Source organism: Aulonocara sp. 'chitande type north' Nkhata Bay, linkage group LG7 (assembly GCF_057382095.1).
Source record: "Aulonocara sp. 'chitande type north' Nkhata Bay isolate Kocher_YH1m ecotype deep benthic linkage group LG7, A_spYH_male_GT1.1, whole genome shotgun sequence".
NCBI classification, from domain to species: Eukaryota; Metazoa; Chordata; class Actinopteri; order Cichliformes; family Cichlidae; genus Aulonocara; species Aulonocara sp. 'chitande type north' Nkhata Bay.
The window spans coordinates 50,300,520-50,320,698 of record NC_141350.1 but is presented as its reverse complement, the minus strand read 5'-3'; the positions used below and the strand labels follow the sequence as shown (position 1 = coordinate 50,320,698).

At 41.2% G+C, this 20,179-nt stretch overlaps 2 protein-coding genes across 8 annotated transcripts in view; one reads left to right on the top strand and one right to left on the bottom strand.

The window, feature by feature from the left end:
* Window positions 1–677: 677 nt before the first annotated feature.
* hnrpkl (heterogeneous nuclear ribonucleoprotein K, like) lies at window positions 678–19,987 on the bottom strand. Of its 7 annotated transcripts, none has more exons than XM_086301074.1 (16): window positions 19,969–19,987; window positions 13,629–13,740; window positions 12,843–12,940; window positions 12,705–12,761; window positions 11,544–11,587; window positions 10,181–10,253; window positions 8,162–8,275; window positions 7,501–7,629; window positions 7,077–7,381; window positions 6,420–6,473; window positions 6,204–6,240; window positions 4,210–4,225; window positions 2,865–2,897; window positions 2,664–2,731; window positions 2,407–2,576; window positions 678–1,725 (listed from the first exon to the last, which is right to left on the bottom strand). In XM_086301074.1, exons 2-16 carry the CDS (start codon window positions 13,687–13,689, stop codon window positions 1,695–1,697), a joined length of 1,290 nt encoding a protein of 429 aa, XP_086157200.1. In that variant the 5' UTR covers window positions 13,690–13,740; window positions 19,969–19,987; the 3' UTR covers window positions 678–1,694. The 7 variants fall into 7 exon arrangements, 6 of the variants coding, with proteins under 6 accessions (XP_086157200.1, XP_086157199.1, XP_086157197.1 ...); XM_086301073.1 differs by lacking the exon at window positions 19,969–19,987 and adding an exon at window positions 14,955–15,130 and having other exon boundaries at window positions 13,629–13,737; XM_086301071.1 differs by lacking the exon at window positions 19,969–19,987 and adding an exon at window positions 14,955–15,129.
* Window positions 17,645–20,179, top strand: part of ntrk2b (neurotrophic tyrosine kinase, receptor, type 2b) — a 23,914-nt gene continuing 21,379 nt past the window's right edge. The window contains exons 1-2 of the mRNA XM_086301070.1: window positions 17,645–17,679; window positions 17,872–18,399. Of these exons, the coding sequence (XP_086157196.1) occupies window positions 18,203–18,399 (197 nt within the window). The 5' untranslated portion in view covers window positions 17,645–17,679; window positions 17,872–18,202. The remainder of the gene's footprint in view (window positions 17,680–17,871; window positions 18,400–20,179) is intronic.

Below are 20,179 nucleotides of genomic sequence, written 5' to 3'. Positions count from 1 at the left end.
GCAACTGGCTGACACACTTCACCATGTCCGTAAACCAATTACATGTACTACAAAGACAGCAGCGCAGTATTGCTCCGCTGAAATAAAAACAAATAGACACACACACTTACACTTTGTGGGCTGTGACACAGACTTTATTTACTAAACACCTGCAAGTACTACACAGAAAAATCACCACTCCTGGACTCACAAATCCTTTGACATCAAACTGCAAAGAAAAGGGGGGGGGGGGGGGGGGGGGAGAGAGTATCTTAAGAAATCAATTCACAGAACTCTAAAAATCCTTCTCCAAAAATTAAAATAATGAAAAAAAAAAAAGCAAGAATAAAATGGATCCAACTGATCAGCTCTTAAGGTTGGAAGATTTCAGCGAGTCCATCCCTGTGAGTGGTAGAAAAGAAATAATGGAAAGACAACTAAAGATTACCAAATCTGTCTTTTTTTGTTGTTCTTCTTGTTTTTTGGCCCCAAAGTATTAAGTAATCTGGGCCGTTCTAAACACTCATAAAATTACTGTTTTTTTATGTAAATATATACACACTTTATACAGCTTTTTGCCTTTCAAAGAAAGACGATTACACACAAAAAAAAAAAAAAAAAAATCTTAAAACTTTCTTTATGCATACCGCACTGGCACAAGTATCCCGACTTAAAAAAAAAAAAAAAAAGAAAAGATATTTTGGGAAATAGGTTTATTTATTTCCTGCCTGATAAAATATGAAGCTAGCACCATCACGGATTAGAAAGTACACCCACAGTACAAACACTTCAAAAGTTCAATTTTCACAAATCTTCTGTTTGATCCATAAAAAAAACTGTTTATGAGAATTATAAACTGAAAGGTTTCTAAAATAGGCACCAATGGGTTACAAGCAGATATTATTTGTGCTGAGAGGAAGGCCAAAAGTACATTTTAGCTTCTTTCTGTACAACATAAACAACAACAAGATACAGCATGTTCATCTGTGGACTGATGGGTGGAATTTCTGCTGCATGCATTCACTTTTGTGCTAGAGTAAGCCAACAGGCTGTGGTGCTAGCTTCATACTGACCCTCCAGACATGAGGCTGGCATCTCAATTCTTCTCTGCTTTCTACTTTAGCGTAATAGACATAAATAAATTCATTTCCCAAACAATCTCACTGAACCCCATCATTCAAAAAAAGAAAAAGAAAGAAAGCACTTCATTACTTCATTTAACAGTGAGAAAAAAGGTGTTGGAGGTCGTGTAAAAACTGAAGTTTATTCAAAAGGCTTTGAACCATTCCAACACCATGCATCTTCATTTGGAAAGTGTGCTTAAAACTTTAAGGGAAAGAAAAAAAATTAATCAAACAAACATAATGATTCAAACAAAACTATTACATTCTGCATGCTGTACTGAAATAAAAGAAACAAGGGCCAGAGGTTGGCTCTCACAACACCGAAAGTCATCACACAGATGGGTTTACTCCAGTGACGGCACAAGAATCTCTTAAAAGTAATCACACCAGCACAGAAAAACTTGTTGACTGCTGTTTGACAGCTTAAGATTTGTCAAAATAAAAACTGCAACACAGCTAGGCGGTGTAGTGTGTGTGTGTGTTTGTGTGGAAGGGGCATGTCTACCCAAAGCAGAGGAATGTAGGCTCTGAATAGCAGGAACAAACAGTATGGCAGCATGGCTTCACTCTTCTGCTTCTTCTCTTTTCTTCCTAGAAGAACCGACCTGAGTACTGCCTCACGCTGAAATAAAAGACAGATAAAAGGTAAGGACGAAACATCAGAAATATTTATGTTAACAGAAACATGGCACGGGTTAAGAAGTTGTAAATCCAGATGTGGAAAAATTGTTAAGCATTTTCCACATGAAGCACATTTGTAAGTTAAAAAAAAAGTAACGCAAGGTCAAAGCTGGAAATAAATTCTGTCTGCAAGAAGCGACCCGACCAACTGGTGAGACCCCAGCTTAGCCATTTAGTGGTGAGAGGGAGCACAGTGAAATGAAAAGCTCCACAAGATGAAACACTGTTTTCATCATTCATTAATCAGCCAGACGATCTTAACGCAGACTGTAAAAAGTTACAAAATAGTATAAAATAGTCCAGATCCAAGGTCGTCTTTAAAGCTTCCCCCACCCAAAGCCAGTTTCCATCAAACTTACACTGCAGAATTATTTCATCATCAATTACCCAAAAGAATTGCACAATTTCCGTTAATAAACTGCTTAATCTAGTGATCTTATTAGCTTTCATTTCAGATTTTCCTGGAGAAACTGTGAGTCAAAGTTGACCGATTAAAAGTAAAAAAAATAAATATATACAATTATTTCCATTTGGGTGAGCATGAGCACACAGGTCAGCACAGAAAGGCCTCACTGCTGTGTGGTGTTGATACTGTCCTGGGGAAAATCAGAGGAGTGCGTGCCTGTTCTGCAGCAAGTACTGGGCATTCTGGATCTGGTCCTGTGTCCCTGTGATGGTGATGATGCGGTCCTCAGAGCCCTCTAGTGGTTCATCAATCTTGATGGATGCCCCAGACTCATGGCGGATCTGCTTGATCCTCTGACCGCCTTTACCAATGATGGAGCCTGCCAGCTGCACAACAACCGTAAAGGAGAGTTAAAAAAAAACATACATGAAGGAGTGGCATCTCTTTTCTTGTCATTGCTCACTTTAGCTTACATCTTTTGGGATGGTGACTTGTGTTGTGATGACTGGACCTCCGATATCACTGTACGAGCCTCTGCCGCCTAGGAGGAGTTAAAACCACATAAGGTGGAAGAGGGGAAAAGCCATCTTTAACTAAAGCATGCCAGAAGATGCAACAATCCCTATAGGTTAGGAAACAAAACGCTGGGATAGTAACGATCGATCCCAACTCACCAGACTGAAAGTGATCCCAGGAAGAACTGTTGTCTTTGAAAACATCAAAAAGAAAACAAAGAAAGGAAAAAAATGAAAATGCACCCCAGAACAAAGAAAAGAGAAAAGTGATAGTAAAGAATGTAGCCAGAATGTTCCAGACTTGAGCTGCAGTTCAATTATTGAATCAACGGATTCATTTATCAGTAAAAATAAATGATTTAAATGAAACTCACTGTTTTTAAACTGGTAGACATTGCATGGTTTCATCTTTTCCTTACACAGTAGTATATTCAATAAATAATGAACTTAACTGTTAAACACATTAAGTCAAAGCTGAACTGATAATGGCAATGTGTTAGAAAACCTGTGAGCTAGTCTATACTCACTGATCAGGCATAACATCATGACCACTGGGGTGACAGAGATAACACTGATCATCTTTTCATCATGACACCTGTTAGTGGATGGGATCTCATAGGGAGCAAGTGACGATTTTATCCTCAAAGTTGATGAGAAGAAAGTCATGGACAAGTGCAAGGATTTGAGCAAGTTTTACAAGTGCCAAACTGTGAATGCAAGACAACTGGGTCAGCGTGTCTCCAAAACTGCAGCTCTTGAGGGGTCTTCCCAGTCTGTAGTGGTCAGTATCTGCGAAAAGTGGTCCAAGGAAGGAACAGCAGTGAACCAGTGACAGGGTCATGGGAGGCCAAGGCTCACTGACGCACGTGAGGAGCGAAGGCTGACACGTGTAGTGCGATTTAACAGACAAGCTACTGTAGCTCAAATTGACCACAAGGTCAATGCTGGTTCTGATAGAAAGGTGTCAGAATACACAGTGCATTGCAGTTTGTTGCTTAAGGGGCTGCATAGCCACAGACCAGTCAGGGTGAACGGAGCAATAGAAAAAGGTGACCTGGTCTAACCAATGTTACTTTGACACGTGCCACCTACCTCAGCATTGTTTCCTCCAAATGACCCACTTCTCAATCCATGTGAGCATCTGTGGGATGTGTTGGACAAACAGGCCTGATCCATGGAGGCCCCACCCCACAACTTACAGGACCTACAGGATCTTTTGCTGACAATTGGTGCCAGATACCACAGCACATGGGTTTAGTTGAGTCCATGCCTTGATGGGTCAGAGATGTTTTGACAGCAAAGGGTGGACCGACACAATACTAGGCGGGTGGTCATAATGTTATGCCTGATCGGTGGAGTTGCCCCATGCCTTGCAGCATTGTGGTGTTCCTATAAAACCTCTCAAAAATAAAAGATGAAATTATGAGAATAAAGTCCAAGAAGCCCTGATTTTCCTTTGCTGAACTTGAATTTTTCCAGGAGATTAATAAAGAAGAACACTCACCATATCCACCTCCACTCTGCATTTCAGGATCAATTGATGGGGGAAAAAATATATATAATATAAGTTTGAATGTCACAGTAAAGACGAAGCTCTCAGAACCTGGAGTAAACTAAATGCTCACTATCCATTCTACATTAAACTACAAACAACTCGTGTACACTCATGCAGACTAAGAACAATCTGATGTTCACCAAGGTGAAGGGGAGTACTCATCCCACAGTATTAAGCGCATCCATTTCAAAGCTTTAAAAAAATCACACTGAACTTTATAAGAACACCATGTTGTTGGCTAGAAATTTGATCCGAGGGTGAAATAACTCTGGGCCTCTTCATGTGATGATTTGCCTTTCTGAAATTATTCATTTGAATAAAGTTGACCAACAGAAAGGCACATGTTGAAGACCTTTAAAGTACTCGTTAGTAAAGTACTCAGCTTTACCTTCCTAGATCACCACAGAGACTTTCAGTCGTTCATATATTTGAAGCACATAAAAGCATCATCAGTTTGAGTTCACAATACTGCCAAGAACAGCTGCAGCTTTTGTGGGGAAGTTCAAGAAAAACCCAATTTTGACTACGCTGCCTCTTACACAGGCGGCTTTTCAGCTGCTCAGCTCACACATGTCTGATAGAACAGATATGCTTCTATTTTAATCAGCCTGTACGAGTCCTCGTAGACTCCATACGTGCCCCAAAACACATTTACACTTTCCAGGATTCTGTTCTGCTGGTTTGTGCAGTGACTCGGCTGGAAGTTGTCAGTGACTTGTGCTGCTAAACACAAACGATGCATTGCTGATCACGCTACAACTTCCCTGTAGACAATTTAGGCCTTTTCTGTATTTATTTCTTTATTTTAAATAAACCACTTAAATGGCTCAGAAACAAGGACACCAATTCAATTTAAGGTGGGAACACATGTGAATATATAGTCGGGGCAATAATTATTTCATCCTCCATTTACTACTTCAAAAGAAATGAGCATTACCGTTACATTCAAACATTCAAAATTAGGTGTACCCATCCTTTTAAAGGAAGATATAAATATAGTTCATATACGGTGATGCACTGTGAGGGATAACCAGCTGCCTCTCCAGTAAGTTCCAGTAAAGCCTATTTTACAGTAATATGGCTGTCAAGTACACAAACTATCTGCTTGCATACAGGCCTAAAAAAAAAAAAGAAAAAAAAAAAGGCCTTTTGAACATCTGAACACTTCAATGTCAACTGGAAGCTGTCACTGTAGTTTTGATTACTTTTTCCAGCATTTGTCTGTAGCTCTTTTACTGTAAACCTCTTTCTTTGTATTAAAGTGCACCTTAAAAGCTTAGCCATGGGTAAGATCTGTCAAGTAGCAAATTGGCTGCAAGTCCCACATCTATTACACCGATTGCATTTAATTTATATGTGACGATGTTTACTTGTTAACTCAGATGAGTAGAGCGGTGACAAGCGTTAATGCTAAAAATAATCAGTTGATGCTTTCACTCCTGAAATTCTTGTTTCACAAAGAAAAAGAAATAATATTATACTTTACATGATAAACGTCAGTTTTTGCTCTTTTCTTAGACACTTTAAAATCACTTTAAAGGATTAACTGACATCTCTTGATGCCTATGTGATGAAATTAATGCTTCTGTATTACTATTAAAACATTTTTTGCAGCTTTAAACCTACAGGGAAACAGTTTAGGACTCGCTTTGGCTTCTGCTCATTTGCTAGCCTGGTGGATCTCCGGACTACGTACTCAGCTGCTCTGTGGTAACCACGGAGACAACAGTTGCCTGGCAACAACAGGCCTACATCAGTGTGCATACATAGTGGGGGGAGAAAAAAAAAGCAGCTTGGTGTTGAAGCCACTGCGCTTGTACGAAAGTGAGAAAAAGAAATTCCAATCATATGATCTAAAGCAGGATTCACAAACACAAACTACACAGAAGCAGGAAGCGACACATACGGATTAGCATTACAGAAGCACTAGTAAACACACTCACCATGCTGTCATAACGGTCTCCTCTGCCTCTTCTGTCACTACAGACAAAAAGGTAAATGTTAACACAGTTCCTCCAACATAGGGGACACGTGTGACAGGGCAAGCAGACTCCACTGATGACCTCTGATCAGGTCTGAACTATGGCTTCACCTCCTGACGAACTTTCAGTGTCTTCTGCTTTTAAGACAAATTATTTTGTATTGACAATCCTACTCACCTTGGTCTGTCATCCATGCTACCATGATAGCTGCCATGTGAAAACCTGTCACCTCTGTGGATAATAACAGACAAGGAAAAAGAAGTTGGTGAAACACTATATATGCCTATACACAAACATACACATAATACGTATAAATTAACAGGAATCTAATAGTGCTTTTTAGATCCAAACTTTATTGGAGAAATAAGATCGTTTTACAAAGAGTAGGAAAAAAATGCCTATAGCTAATTTTCAACTTCATTTTAATAACACTTAGGGTGGGTGAATGCTGACTAGGCTCATCACCTCTGCTGATTTGAATTTGGACTGAACTTTGGCTGCATTTGTGGTGTTGGAGCCATTTGCAGCACTGACATAATATGGGCTGGTGTGCAAGAAGTGAGTGCTCCCGTTTTTATAGTATTTAAGTTTTATGTATGTGCACCCAGATGGATGGATGCAACCTATCAACAATAGCCCTAGTTGCCAATTTAGCACTCCTCCCTCTAGTCCAAATACATTCACGTTTGGCTTGGTTATGCTAACCATATGGCAACGGCCGACCAGGGGCTTTAAAATGGGAGTTAAAACACCAATGGGTAATGGGCATTATCTATGGCCATCTTTTATATAGTAAGTATAAAAACAGTTCAGATGTGAAAGCACTGCCCTTACCCTCCTCTTGGTGGTGGTGGCGGGGGCAGAGGCAGATTACGAGCACGACTTCCCCCTCGTCCTCTGCTCAGTGGTGGCGGAGGCCCTCGTCTGGGACTCATGTCATCATAATCCCTTCTGGAGGGAGGCATGGGCCTGCTGCCACGAACGGGAGGCATGCGCTCAAAACCGCCACGAACACGAATGGGGAAGCCACCGATGGGTCGTCTGCCCCTCTCTTCAAATAACATAGTAAAGCCACCGTAGTCGTACGTCTCATCATAGAAGTTAGGGTCATAAGGCTGGGCGCGACCTTTGATCGGTGCCTGCAAGGGGAAGGAAAAGAAAATTAAATAGATAATTTATTATTCTTACTGTGAGACATGAACCGCATAATTATAAAGCATGTTAACCCCTTTAACAGATCTCAATGATGTAATCGCACCTCTGACACCAGCTCCAATATAACTTTTATACATTCAACGACGCGCTCTGGCTTTCCTCCAACTAAGACGACTCTGTCTGTCGAGTGTGGACAGCACTCCTGGAACAACTTGATGGTGGTCTGGGTGTTCTGATGCACAAGAACAAAAAGTGTTAGTCTTCTTTCCAGTCTATCAATTTCATCTGTGACCAATTTGCCATTAAAGCTGGTCTAAAGACCAGTTTTGCTAGTGTCATAAATACACATATGAGCTGCGTAGCTAACAATGGCTCGGATAATTGCCCATCTCAATCAAAACGTGTACACTGACAGCTGTCCGGACATATGGAAGATGATGATCTCGATGGGCAGATCAGGTGAATTTAATTGAGGTATAATTAGTTTTTTTTAATTATTCTTACGAGCCAAATTTTGATCACATATACCACATTATCTGATTACAGCTGTAAATAAGTTATATCTGTAATACTCAAAGTATAAACAAGTTATAAAACGTTTGGGAAATACAGATACAACAATAAGGTGGCACAAATAAGTCCTAATAAATCCTAATATATTTCAGATACAATATGCATTAACAATTACAACCTTAATAATTATTCTACAGTCCAGCTTTTGGGGCAGAGCATCGTGAGGATCCTGCTAATCTGGACTCTCTTACCTCTCTTAGCTCCTTTATCTTGGCACCTTTCACTCCGATGATGCCCCCTGCCAAGCTCTGATGGATCAGCAGCCGAAGCTCACAGTCAAAATCAATCCCGCTGTAATGTTGGTACTAAAGAAACACGGCACAAGATCAACAATGTCAGCAGGGTCAGAATATCTGCCTATAGTTTATTACTAAAGTCTTTGGGCAGTAACTTATATGCTGCCAATGTGGCAAAAAACTGCTAAACCTGCTTATAACCGCTAAACATGCAGTGGACTCCAAGCCTTAAATGACCCATGCACACATCTGCATGGGTCACAATCTGGCATTTGGCAAGTCATTTCAAGATTAGAAAATGTGATGCTAAATTTCTATTTCATTGTGGAGCATTATTGAACAAAGCAATGATTAATATGTTTAATGCATTTCAAAATTCACATCAGTGCAGTGTACATTCATATATTTGGACAGTAACTTAATTTTCATCATTTTTGTCCCTCTATGCTACCACATCAGTCTGAAATGGCACATACAGTTGCAGTGGAGCCTTTCAGCTTTTTTTAAAGCCTCCAACAAAAATAACTTAAGGAGTCAAAGAAAATTATTTTAAGGGGTTTATTATCTGTTAAGCAATAGCAACCACTTCTATGCATGGAATTTTATAATCCCAAATAAAATGAGGTTTTTTATTGTCAAAAATTATTTGAAAGCAACGACTGGCTAGAACGATGCCTCCTTTGTGATGTTTTGTCTTTGCAGCATCACAGTCGGTGAAATCAGGTGAGCGATTTAGACACTGCAGCAGATTCTTCCTCCTGATCTTCAAACTGTTCAGAGTGCTCATACATTAAGTTTTGGGTCATTGTCCACTTGTACTGCAACGTACTGGCTTGACAACTTTGTTGCATTTCGCTGAATCTTAGTATTGCTCTGTAGACTTTCAGAGAAATATAGTATTGTTCTGAAACTGAATATGCCTTTCATCAGTTTTGGTACATTCATTAGAATGTACACAAACAATCGGTCTACTCCTAATCTTCCCGTTTTTCTGATGTATTTGGTTTGTTTGGGCAAAGCAAACCCATGGCCTGTATTTATATTAACTTCTCCTTTGACCGTCTGCTTTAGGCTCACAAAGTTTTCAAATGCGATCACCTCCAGTCTTTTTAACCTGCTTAATTTATAAAGAAATATAAGCGTGCACTTCAACTGCATCGTGATTGTTTCATTTCAAACCGATTTCAAATCTGTTACTTAAGCATAAACAGTCATTTGAATCAATCCAATGTGGTTTTGTAAATTCTCTCCCCATCAGTATTAACAAGTATGATAATAACTGTTACAAACCGCTTTTAGAAAAGATATTTAGAGAAGATTTAAAGCAGCTCACATGCTCACAGCTCACATAAAGACTTTAAGACAGGGCAAGAGGAACTCTCAATAAATCACGATAGCATTTACCAAAGACAAAAAACTACAGTGACACATACTAAGATCATTAATAAGCATAATTCAACAAAAAAGAAACTAGAACCATTATATCTGTGAGTAGTCTAGCGATAAGCTAATTAAGCATGGTCAAATGACTGGAATGACAACCAGGAAGTGGTTATGACAAAGACCCAGTGAGTCTCAGTAAAGCTAATGAAAATTTTGTTGTGTAAGCACATAACTACTGCTATTGCACAGCATCACTGGTGGGACATATGGCTGCGTGTAGGGCTGCAAAAATTCAGAATATATCAGGAACTACCTGCTGTGGCGACCCCTTGTGAATATGGAAGCAGATAAAAGTAGCTTACTATTATTATTAGCATTTTATCAATGCATGCTGGGTGCAGCTGGATACAATGTACCAGCTCTGTGTTATATTAACTTAAAGCATGAAAGGTCAGGAATAAAAGAAATAAGATCTTCCAGTCAGATTCAGTTGTGATTTTTCTTTTTTGCAACATATAAACATATCTCATAAACAGATACCATCAACCTTTCTGCTCTTTGTTTATATGCACAATTATTATGACAGCTTACCTCTTCAAGAGTCGGTATGATTTTCAACAGAATCTCTCCAATAGTGTCGATACTGGCATTCACACTCAGGATCCTGTCAGGAACCATTTTAGCCAAAAGGAAGCAAGGCGTTACAAGAAGAACAAGAGAGAAGGACAGAAAGCAAAACCTGATAAAAAATAAATAAACAAATAAAGAAGAAGCAGTCCAGCAAACATTTATGAACACACTTACGAAAGGTTTAAAAACTAAAAAAAGGAAAAAATAAGACTGCTAAATGCTACACAAAAAAATAAGAATTCTTCATAACTTTTCCCCAACACTACACTGACTAAATAAGCAGCTGACATGCACTGATTATAATATTATTTTTAAAGACAAGCTTGGGGAGGATGGGCGGTTTCAGAGCGGCTCAAATTAATGTGATTGCGGCCACACAGAGTTGGGAAAGAGGGGTTTAAAAAGAGAGAGAGAGATCTTCTATAACCATCCCACCACCAAGTTGGGGAAAAGGAAGGTAATAACTTAACACATTATCTTGTATTGACAACTGCGCCACCAGCACACCTTCTCTTTGTGACCAGGAGTTGGGAAAGAGGGTGGGGAACAGGTGGGGAGGAGAGGGGCTTGGGGCTGAGGTGAGGAGAGGACGAGGTGGGTAGTAGAGAACAGCAACAGAGCAGAGGGGTTTAGACTGGGAAAAGAAATGTGAGTGGTTGCCAACTACTCTGTGGCACAGAACAGGAACGGGGGTGGGAGGGTTATGAAAGGTTTGGGCAGGCAGCGCTGATCTGATGTGGCCTGAGAGGAATTTAACACAAGGGGATGCAGCACCATGAAATAAAAAGAAACAACAATAATGAGTGACAGACACGAAGACGGAGCCTCCGGACAAGAGCCAGTGCGCTCTCTCATGGACAGTGATGCTGAGAGTGGGGGTGGGAAGCGAGAGGGCCAGGTGAGCCACAGAGGAGGAGGACAGAGTGAGATAAAGATGTCTGCTTTCCACAAGATTTATGGTAAAATTAAACATCACAGAAAGGAAATTAAAAAAAAAAAAACATATAAATAAACAGCATCTGACCGCTGCGTTGCTAATTATGTAAAACACCAACTACTTGGTAGTGAGCTGTCAGTGATTCTCTGCATGGACAATAAACTGTAATAACAAAAGGTCCAACTCAATGGAGAGGCTGAAAATGGACAGGAAAAAAAGGAGAAAAAAAGGAACAAACACGTCTCTTACAAGTGGAGGGGGGGGGGGGGGGGGGGGGTATACTGTCATGTATATCAAAATGTTAAAAGTCAAACAGAAGGCAGATTATCAAAGACATGTGATTCACTGTTCTAATCAGGCAGTGAGGCAATAACTGGTGGGACATACCGCTCTGGGCCACTGCTGTCTGGGACTGATACACTGGCATTGTACTGCATGGGCCGAGGAGGTGGTGGTGGTGGTGGTTGTGGTGGTGGTTGTGGTGGAGGAGGTTGGCATTGGGCAGGGGCATTCAATCACAAGATGTCAAGTTAGGTGCCCGATTAAGGAGGGGCACAGTTTATGGGCAGGGCCAACCGGGAGTGTCAGGTGGGCGGGCGGGCGTTCGGGGGCGGGCGGAGGTTGGGCCAACGTCAAGGTGGGCAACGCAGGAGGGGCATGTCGATCCAGTACATGGGCAACGGAGGAAGGTGGCCAAAAGTAAAGACAAAAAAATAAAAAAAAAGGAGAAGGGAAGAGGGGGAGAAGGAATACATTTTTAATTGAATACACGCTACACGTTGTCCCAAAAGTGAAACTGTGGTGAGTGAAGAAGAACAGGAAGTGTGACCTGGACAAAGATACGTTTAATAAGCAGTTTGGAGCACTAGACAGATTTATGTCCCTGAAAAGGCTTTCCAGTCAAGGCTTTCAGGCACCTGTTGTCACTTCAAGGTCAAACATAGCTTCAACAGTTTGGGGAAATGTAATTAGGTTGAAACTCACAAACACAGGACTGGGGGGGGGGGGGAAAAAAAAAAAAGGGGGGGGGGGGTATCCAAAAAAACCTAACAAAAAAAATCCCAAAACACAGCTGTCTAACAGGACCTTCCTGGTCTGTCCACACGAGCCAAGTTGGTTTCATCATAGTAACAGTGCATGTCAATTCTAGATACAATAGTAAAAGCATGCCGCCAAAAAATCCAATTCTGCAGGAATGCAGAAATCATTTGGTAATTTGTTTTGACACTTTGGGTTTTCTTTAAATAAATTATTTCTCCTCTTGTGTCAAGAAAACCTTCAATTCTTCATCATCTTCATGTTTAAAGAGCACAAATGTAATCATAGAACTTCGTTAGACTGAATCCCAGATATAAGGACAGCACAAGTGATGGGACACAATAGCTAAACATCGGCCCAAGGCGTTGGTGAGCAGGCCAGTGGCAGTCAACAAGGCAGATATAAATTTAAAAGAAAAGAGAGGTTCTGCAAAAGAGGGGGCAGGCATTAGCTGGCAAAACTGTCCCCTCAATTGCAGACATATTTGCAGATTTTTATCTGTGTACTCACATCTGTGCGCAGGGCTTTTATGTTCTTGCCACCCTTTCCAATAACAGCACCGGCATTCTGTGAAGAAAAAAAAATTTTGATGAAAAGGTGAAGAAAACAGCAATGCAGTCCCAACAGCTGATGTGTGAGTCTTTTTACTTTGCTCTGAAGCAGCACTCGCAGCTCCACCATCTCATCTGTGTTGCGTGAACGTTTGAAGGCCTGCTCCTCATCCATGTCCTCAGCTGGGCGCTTACCTAAAGAGACAGGTGATTTGGTCAAACGGAGACGGGCAGTAACTCTGAACGCAGTACTCAAACAAGTAGTTCAGGGTAATTGTAATAATATATATATAAACATAAAAAACACACTTGTTGTTCTTCCAAGACATTGTTACCATAGTATTCTATAACACCAAACAACACAAACAATTTAGAACTGAGTTGCCTTACCGTTAGGGAAAATAAATTGGGGGAAAGAACCAAATTAACATTACCGGCTAAAGCCACTGAAAGCTTAGAAAAAGTGACAAAAACATAACTACACGTCAGGAGCTAGGTCTACGCCATGTTCCACCCAAAGAACAGGTTTCATTTAGCGGCCAACTGCATCCTGGAAGAAGTCCAACACCACCGTGTACCCTTCCTGGATTAAAACATGGGACAGACCTGCTCAGGGCCCACAGAACAGCAGTATGCTGTACAGGCGAATCCCTCAACCATCTGACATGTGCACATGCTATGAAGCATAAGCCAGTTTCTTTTCCCCTACCTCTCTCCTTTCCTTAAACAAACTAATTACCATTTGTATCTGCAGACTGTACTTCATGCCGGATGACATGACAGACAGGCTTAGCTTATTTTTAAAAGCAGGACCTCATTTACATCTTTACATTACTCTAATGAATTGCTTAACTCATCAACATAAACCTGTGTGGGACCTTACCATTAGTGTCAGTGTTGCTGAATGAGATGTCTTCGTCCTGCTGTTTGCCTTTCACCTCCATTGTCTTTCACCTGCAGCGGGAAAAACAAACAGGTTCCTCTCCCTGGATCTGCTAAACGGAGGGGATCAAATGATACAATCAGTCAAACGGCATACAGTACATGCAGGGACACACCTGATCAAATAATCTGAAGGAGTTGGCCAATATTATCAGCAGACATTGACCTATCACAGTCATTACTTAAAAAGTATCAGTCAGCCACTACAACTATAGCATGTATTTTTCTAAGTACGTGAATTAGCCAATTGCAGATATGACTGATTAACTGCCTGCAATATAAAGTGACCACTGAATGTTCCCACAGCCCAGTGTGCCTATAAACTGAGCTGTGGAATTATACCACCACAATCAAAAGATGAGATGAAGCAGAAAATCCTCACAAAACAGATGCTGCCACCAAAGAATTTGGGGAATTTATTCTTGATAGTTGTCTGCAACAACACGTGACTAAGCTACGTGCAGCACACGAAATTCATAAGCATGTATGTATTTGCTCAGGCACCATCCCGCAGTACTTCATCACAGAGATAATAATCTAGGATTGGACATGTGAAAGTGTGGTAGCTCCTGAGTGTTGCTGGCCTGCATGCACTGTACTGTACAAACGCAGCCCACCTAAATGCGCTGCCTACTGTTGCTAGCCAAGTACTGTACATGCTGTCTGGACCTCTGCAGGCCTTGCTAAACTTAAAAGGAGTGCCAGTCAACGCCCACATAGATCAGGAATTAACAGCACCCGTTTTAACCACCAAGAGCCGCCACAGACACCTAACGGTTAAAGAGGAGAGTCCAGAAAACACAAACACGTATGTGCGCTAATGTCATCCAGAGCACATTAGCCGTTTGAGAAAGGTCCAACAAATGGCTAATATCGAGTCTTTTTTCACCCCTTGGTTTTCATCAAAAATGAAATTCAAAACAGCAACCCGAGGTGACTGGACATTAGAGAAACTGCTCCCGAAAGAAAATGTGTTTATCACCTGATGCCTGCGAATAAGTTAGCTATCTGTTAACGGTACTGACATTGCGCTCCCAAGCTAACAGCGCTGCAAAGCTAGCCAGTTGGTGTGTTTTACGAGGCGTGCCTATCAGCTCCACTGTCCACGTTGTGACTGTACAAAACCGCAAATAACAGCAGAGCTACGCGGCTATCCTGCTAATGTCAGCCGTCAAGTCTTGTTTAATCGCCGACAGCTTGCGAACAGATCGAATGACGCCACGTTACAAACCGAGCTATGAAATGTACAACAAACAGAAAAACAAACCTGGGGCTAAAAAACTACGTTCACTGCGGTCCTCAGCGTTCAGCGGTCGCCTCGCCTTGAAACGTTTTCAGCACGGAAACACACGCTGTGGATGAGCTCGATTCGTCGACCCTCTCCCGGTGGCTCCAAGTCAACACCGGCGGGCGGGGCTAAGGCACGTTAGATCCGCCGAAAGGAAACTTTGTACCCGTAATGGGACAATGTATCAGACACCCAAAAAAAAAAAAAAAAAATGTATCAGACACCCTCCTCTAGATATTTTGGGAATTTCTGGTCCTGAATTCAGACTGCCTGGCTAATTAAACTTGCTTCATATGAACGTCAATAAGAAATAAGATTGGAAAGGTGGAAATTTAGCGCGATTAAACATTTACATATTTATTTTAAACAGTGTGAGTAGCTTAACCATTCTTTAAAAAGATCGGACAAACAGCATAGGTCGTGTGGTTAATTCAAAAAAGAAAAAAAAGAAATTTGAAAACATCATGTTACTAACCACTCCTTAAAAACATTTGTTTCGCATTTCCTTTGCTCTGCTGTATCTACATTTATGCTGCTTGTTAAATTACACCCTGAATTTAGAAGATGTAATTACACGTCACAATGCTGGCAAAGAAACATAAGTGAGAGGGAGTATTATGGACTGTGAAAATATTTGTTAGCATTTTCTGGTGGAAGATGTAGGAAGCCACCTGAAAGAAATCACATTTGTTGTGTTTGAAATCAAACTATTGTGCGAGTGAGGCCTATATAAAGAGAGCAAGTGGATATTCCAGGATTTATATCAGCAGTGCCACAGCTGCATTAGTGCAACAGGCTTCGAACAGAGGCACTATTAGAGAGAGAGTGACACATGGCACTCAGAGGTTCCTGAATGGGAACATTTTTCAACGGCAAAGCTAGGAGTAAAAACTCCAAGAGCAAAACGTTTTTGGTTTTGGATTGGAGTGTTTTTGGTATCATATCTAAGGGCGAACCTTTTAAGTGGTTTTGATTAGTGATTGTGTACATGACATGAAATGAAAGATGGGTTGGAGATTGATTCTAATTATTGGTTCAAAGTGACTTGCTCTTATCGTGGACTTGGATGTTTTAGAACTGACACCATATGAACAAGGACTCGTTTGCGGACGAGCTTCTCTTTTTCCCGCTTGTTCATGCTCATATTCCAGAAGTTAAACTGCCTCGAAGAAGCGATACTTCCAGCTAAGAACACCAACAAGCAGAATTGGGGAAACTGATATACATTTTTATAGATTATTTATAGATATTCCCCATTTTCACAATAAAAGAAATGGCACATTCCACAATCTGTATTCTATTGCATTTTAAAGTGACCCCCCCACCCCCACCCCCCCAGACAAGATCACGATCAGATATTATTAATCCAGAGCCACCAGCTGGCTTCCATGCATGTATTGCAAATCAGAAGCCCTGAATCATGCCCATATTTCCTCCATCAATCACCCCCCACACCTTTTCTCAAAGTGTTGTTATGCTTCTTCAGATATATATGCAAGGATCTATTGCAAAATAAAGAGCTCTCTCTTCTCTCTCCTATACTCTGAGGTTGCCATGGAGACAGATATAATTCAGTTCTTGATGTTTCTCTTAAAAAAAAAGCCTGCGTACATATTTTCATCTGCAACCATAGCGACACTTGACATTGTCCGCGCTATTTGTAAAGACCAAGTCACCATAGCGACACTAACCATCCAGGCTGTGTCACAGATCATGTGTCCTGGCTGCCTCCTCGTCGTGAGTGGAAATTGAGGAATCCGGTGGTAAACATGATCTATTTATTCATTTTGAAAACATATGACCAGCTTGATGTTTTGGCACTGGACAGCAATTACCGAAAAACCAAACAATAAATAAATAAATATTGAACAGAGACCACATCTGGCATGGAACTGGCACATTTTGGGACGTATACGGGGGGAAAGCAATATGTTACAATTAATTTATAAAGAAAAATGATCACGCATTCGTGCATCAACGTCAGAGCAACATATTTGCAGTTCAGCCCCGAAATGTTTATTGACAAATACTTTAACACCCACCCACAAAAATGTCTTAAACTCCTACTAAAACATGCAACAGTCTGCTGAAAGTTGGTTTTTTATTATTATTATTATTGTTATTATTATTATTACTACTATTATTGTTATTTAGTTTATTTATTGCCAAACAAAGTTTACTGGGCAAGAAATAAATAGATGGAGTTCTTGACGCCTATATCGTGCTCTGATCAGTGATTGGAGTGAGACCTATTTGAAGCTTGCGGACATAGTATAGGTAATTATTTTTCATAGATGCACCCCGTCTTGTGCGTCAACCTTACGTCACACCAGGCCTAATGGCCAACCGTAGCCTACAACAGTGTTGGTGTGAAAAAAAAAAGCTTTCATCCAATGTATGGCTTCAGAGTAACCACAACACAAGAGTTTACATCCATATTGTTGTTGTGGCCATCGCAGACGGCGTGATTTGCCCCACACCTGGGCACTTGACTCGAAATGTGCAGAAGCTGACGTTTTAGGTGTTTGTTGCACCATTTAAATACGAATTTCTCACGATCCTATTTTTTTAAAAATGACAAAAATAACATTTTCAGGGCACAATCGCAATCACGTTTCCCAGCCCCCCACTCCTATAAGCCCCGTCCCAGTGATGGCAGGGTGAGATGCGCTCGTCCTCGGTGATAATCGATAGACGGATGCAGGTAGCCTTCCTCCCTACACACGCAGCATCACCACGCATCCTTACTCCACTGTGCAGTCCCCCCCCCCCCACATCACCACACACACATACACACACACACACATACATACACACACACACACGACAAACCGCTCGTGGGGGCCCTGCCTATTGATCTCTAAACATCTGGAACACCTCATATTTGTTTTACAAGGCAGTGGCGAGCAGTCCCGTGGCCCCCGATAGGGGAGTGAGGCAGCAGCGGCAGCAGCACCAGGACGGACCACTTGACACCTTGCTTCACGGCATCGATATGCAGTAGTGTGATACCAGCTCTGCGGAGACGAGAAGGCCAGTCCATGGCATCTTGATATTAAACCGTGAGCTCTGCGCATTCCTCGCCGACAGCGTAGTCTTTTTTTTTCTCCCCCTGCGGAGTCGAAAGGATTAACTTGGCCGAAAAAAGGTGGCGAGGGTGGAAATCTTAATAATTCAATTTGAGCTGATTCTGTTTGGGGGATTCGTGGGATACCATTGGACCTGCGATGGACTCCAGCGCGGGGGAATATGGCATGGCTCGTGTCGGATTGTTTTTGGTTTTGATGGGGCTGTGGAGATTTAGCGATGCTTGCCCCGCATCCTGCACTTGCAGCATCTCAAGAATTGTTTGTATTGATTCTGTACCAGGGATCGAGGATTTCCCTGTCCTCACGTTAGATGACATGGAAAACATCACTGAGATGTAAGTGTATGAAAACGATCGCACCGACAGCTTATTAACTCATTAGGAAGCAATGCGTAAAGAGCTCCCCTGGAATCTGTAGGTCGCTGGAATATCAAATAGTTGGGGCTGGTATTTTAATAATAATATTAATAATAACAACAATAATTATAATAACAATAAGGGTGAGAATAAGATCAACGGCGTTATTAATGGAGGTTTGGAATCTCCTTGTGGATTAAACATCAGTAGAGATCCATGTTTAGCGCTTTTCCCGACACAGAATTTATTTTATTCTTATAACCAATGTCAGATCATGTAGCCTCGTATATGTGTGCTTGCGTGTGCTTTTACGCGCGCGCGCATGTGTGTGTGTGAGACAGAGGCAGTTGCTCGCGTGCGCGAGCGCGTTATGGTGGCGAGGTTGTGCGTCAGGCTTATTTGCATTAGTCGGTGTTTTCCTTTACAAAACAGCTCCAGTGGTAGTGATGGAGTAAATTTTCAGGCCTAACGGAGCCTCCGAGGTGCTCACTCGGTTTTTGGGCGGCGGTGTGAAGCAGCCTGAATACTTCATGCTGTTGGCACATTACACATGAGATCGCATCAGTTGTGTACAGCTGCCAATAGGCTACCCACAGTTGTGTAGAGCCTCATCTGCGTCAGTGTGTAGGTCTGTGTTGAAGCTTACCTGTTACAACCCCGCACAAGTACACCACTGCATGGCACCCAGCGGAGCAAAGGGGAGACTGAGTGAGTTTTCGGAGGCAGGCAGGCTGAATAGGCGTCACATCAGTTTACCGTGAAGGTAGTTTACTTGGGGTCAACGTGTTTATTCGCGTTTTTACTTTGCAGATAAAAAGAAAAGTCTTTCAGGTGCCTATATGTTTTTTTTTAATGTTCTTCACTTTGTAAAGAATGCAGTTGTTCCAGATTTCTTTAAGGCAGTGTGTACAACATCAGTGAAGGACATCAGGCCGGGCACCTTCTGAAAATCAACCATGAATTTAAAAATTCCTGTTAGTGATACTTTAAGGCGTCACTTCGAAAGCACCACTGGCTCTTTAGATACATTTTGTAGTTTTAGGGCATCCTCCAATCCTCATGTAAACAAAATGTTTCCTACTAACACATGAAGCAACCAGCAGTCAGTCTCAAACCCATCAGTAGGTAGCAACACTCACAAGTTGTTGTTGTTGTTGCTTGTTTGTTTTTTTCAGATCATTTGAAGCTTTAACGAAATACTAGTTAAAACAGGACAATCATTCCACCTCAAAATAATTCATAAATGTTTTTCATTCTTAAAAACTCTATAAAATATGTAGTTACTTGCTACAAATTCAGAAAAACAATTTCAAGTTTTCACTGTGTTCTCCAAAAGTCTCATTTGTTAAATATTTAAAATTTCGTGTTAGTACTGTGTAGGAATGTAAAAGCAGCATCTTGAAGAAAATCTATAAAACAAAAATACCACCACTTTTTCAGTCTCCCCAAATTACACTGTTGAAGCAGAGCACAAAACTCAGAAGACATGAAAGTAGGCATTTTATGACCATAGAGAGACAAGAGGTGGACCGTAGTAGTGCCTCTTACCAGAAGCAGATTCAGGAACAGTGAGATGGGTAAAGCTTCATCTGTGCCAAGTTCAAGGTTTCACCATGAGGACCTACTGTTCCCAACATGGACCTTAGCTAAAAAAAGTAAAATAAAATTACTAAAAATTTAGATATGGAAAAAAATCACACTCCTAAGGATATCAATGTCTGAAAGCACCTTCTCACCTAAACTGAAACCTCTCAGCATA

Bases quoted from the DNA above. Each gene is read 5' to 3' on its own strand.
- hnrpkl (XM_086301074.1), bottom strand. From the start codon at position 13,689: ATGGAGGTGAAAGGCAAACAGCAGGACGAAGACATCTCATTCAGCAAC. The intron at 8,276-10,180 runs GTAAGCTGTCAT...GTGTTTCTTTAG, and splicing joins TCATACCGACTCTTGAAGAG to TACCAACATTACAGCGGGAT. The intron at 2,577-2,663 runs GTAAGCTAAAGT...GTTGTTGTGCAG, and splicing joins AAGTCACCATCCCAAAAGAT to CTGGCAGGCTCCATCATTGG.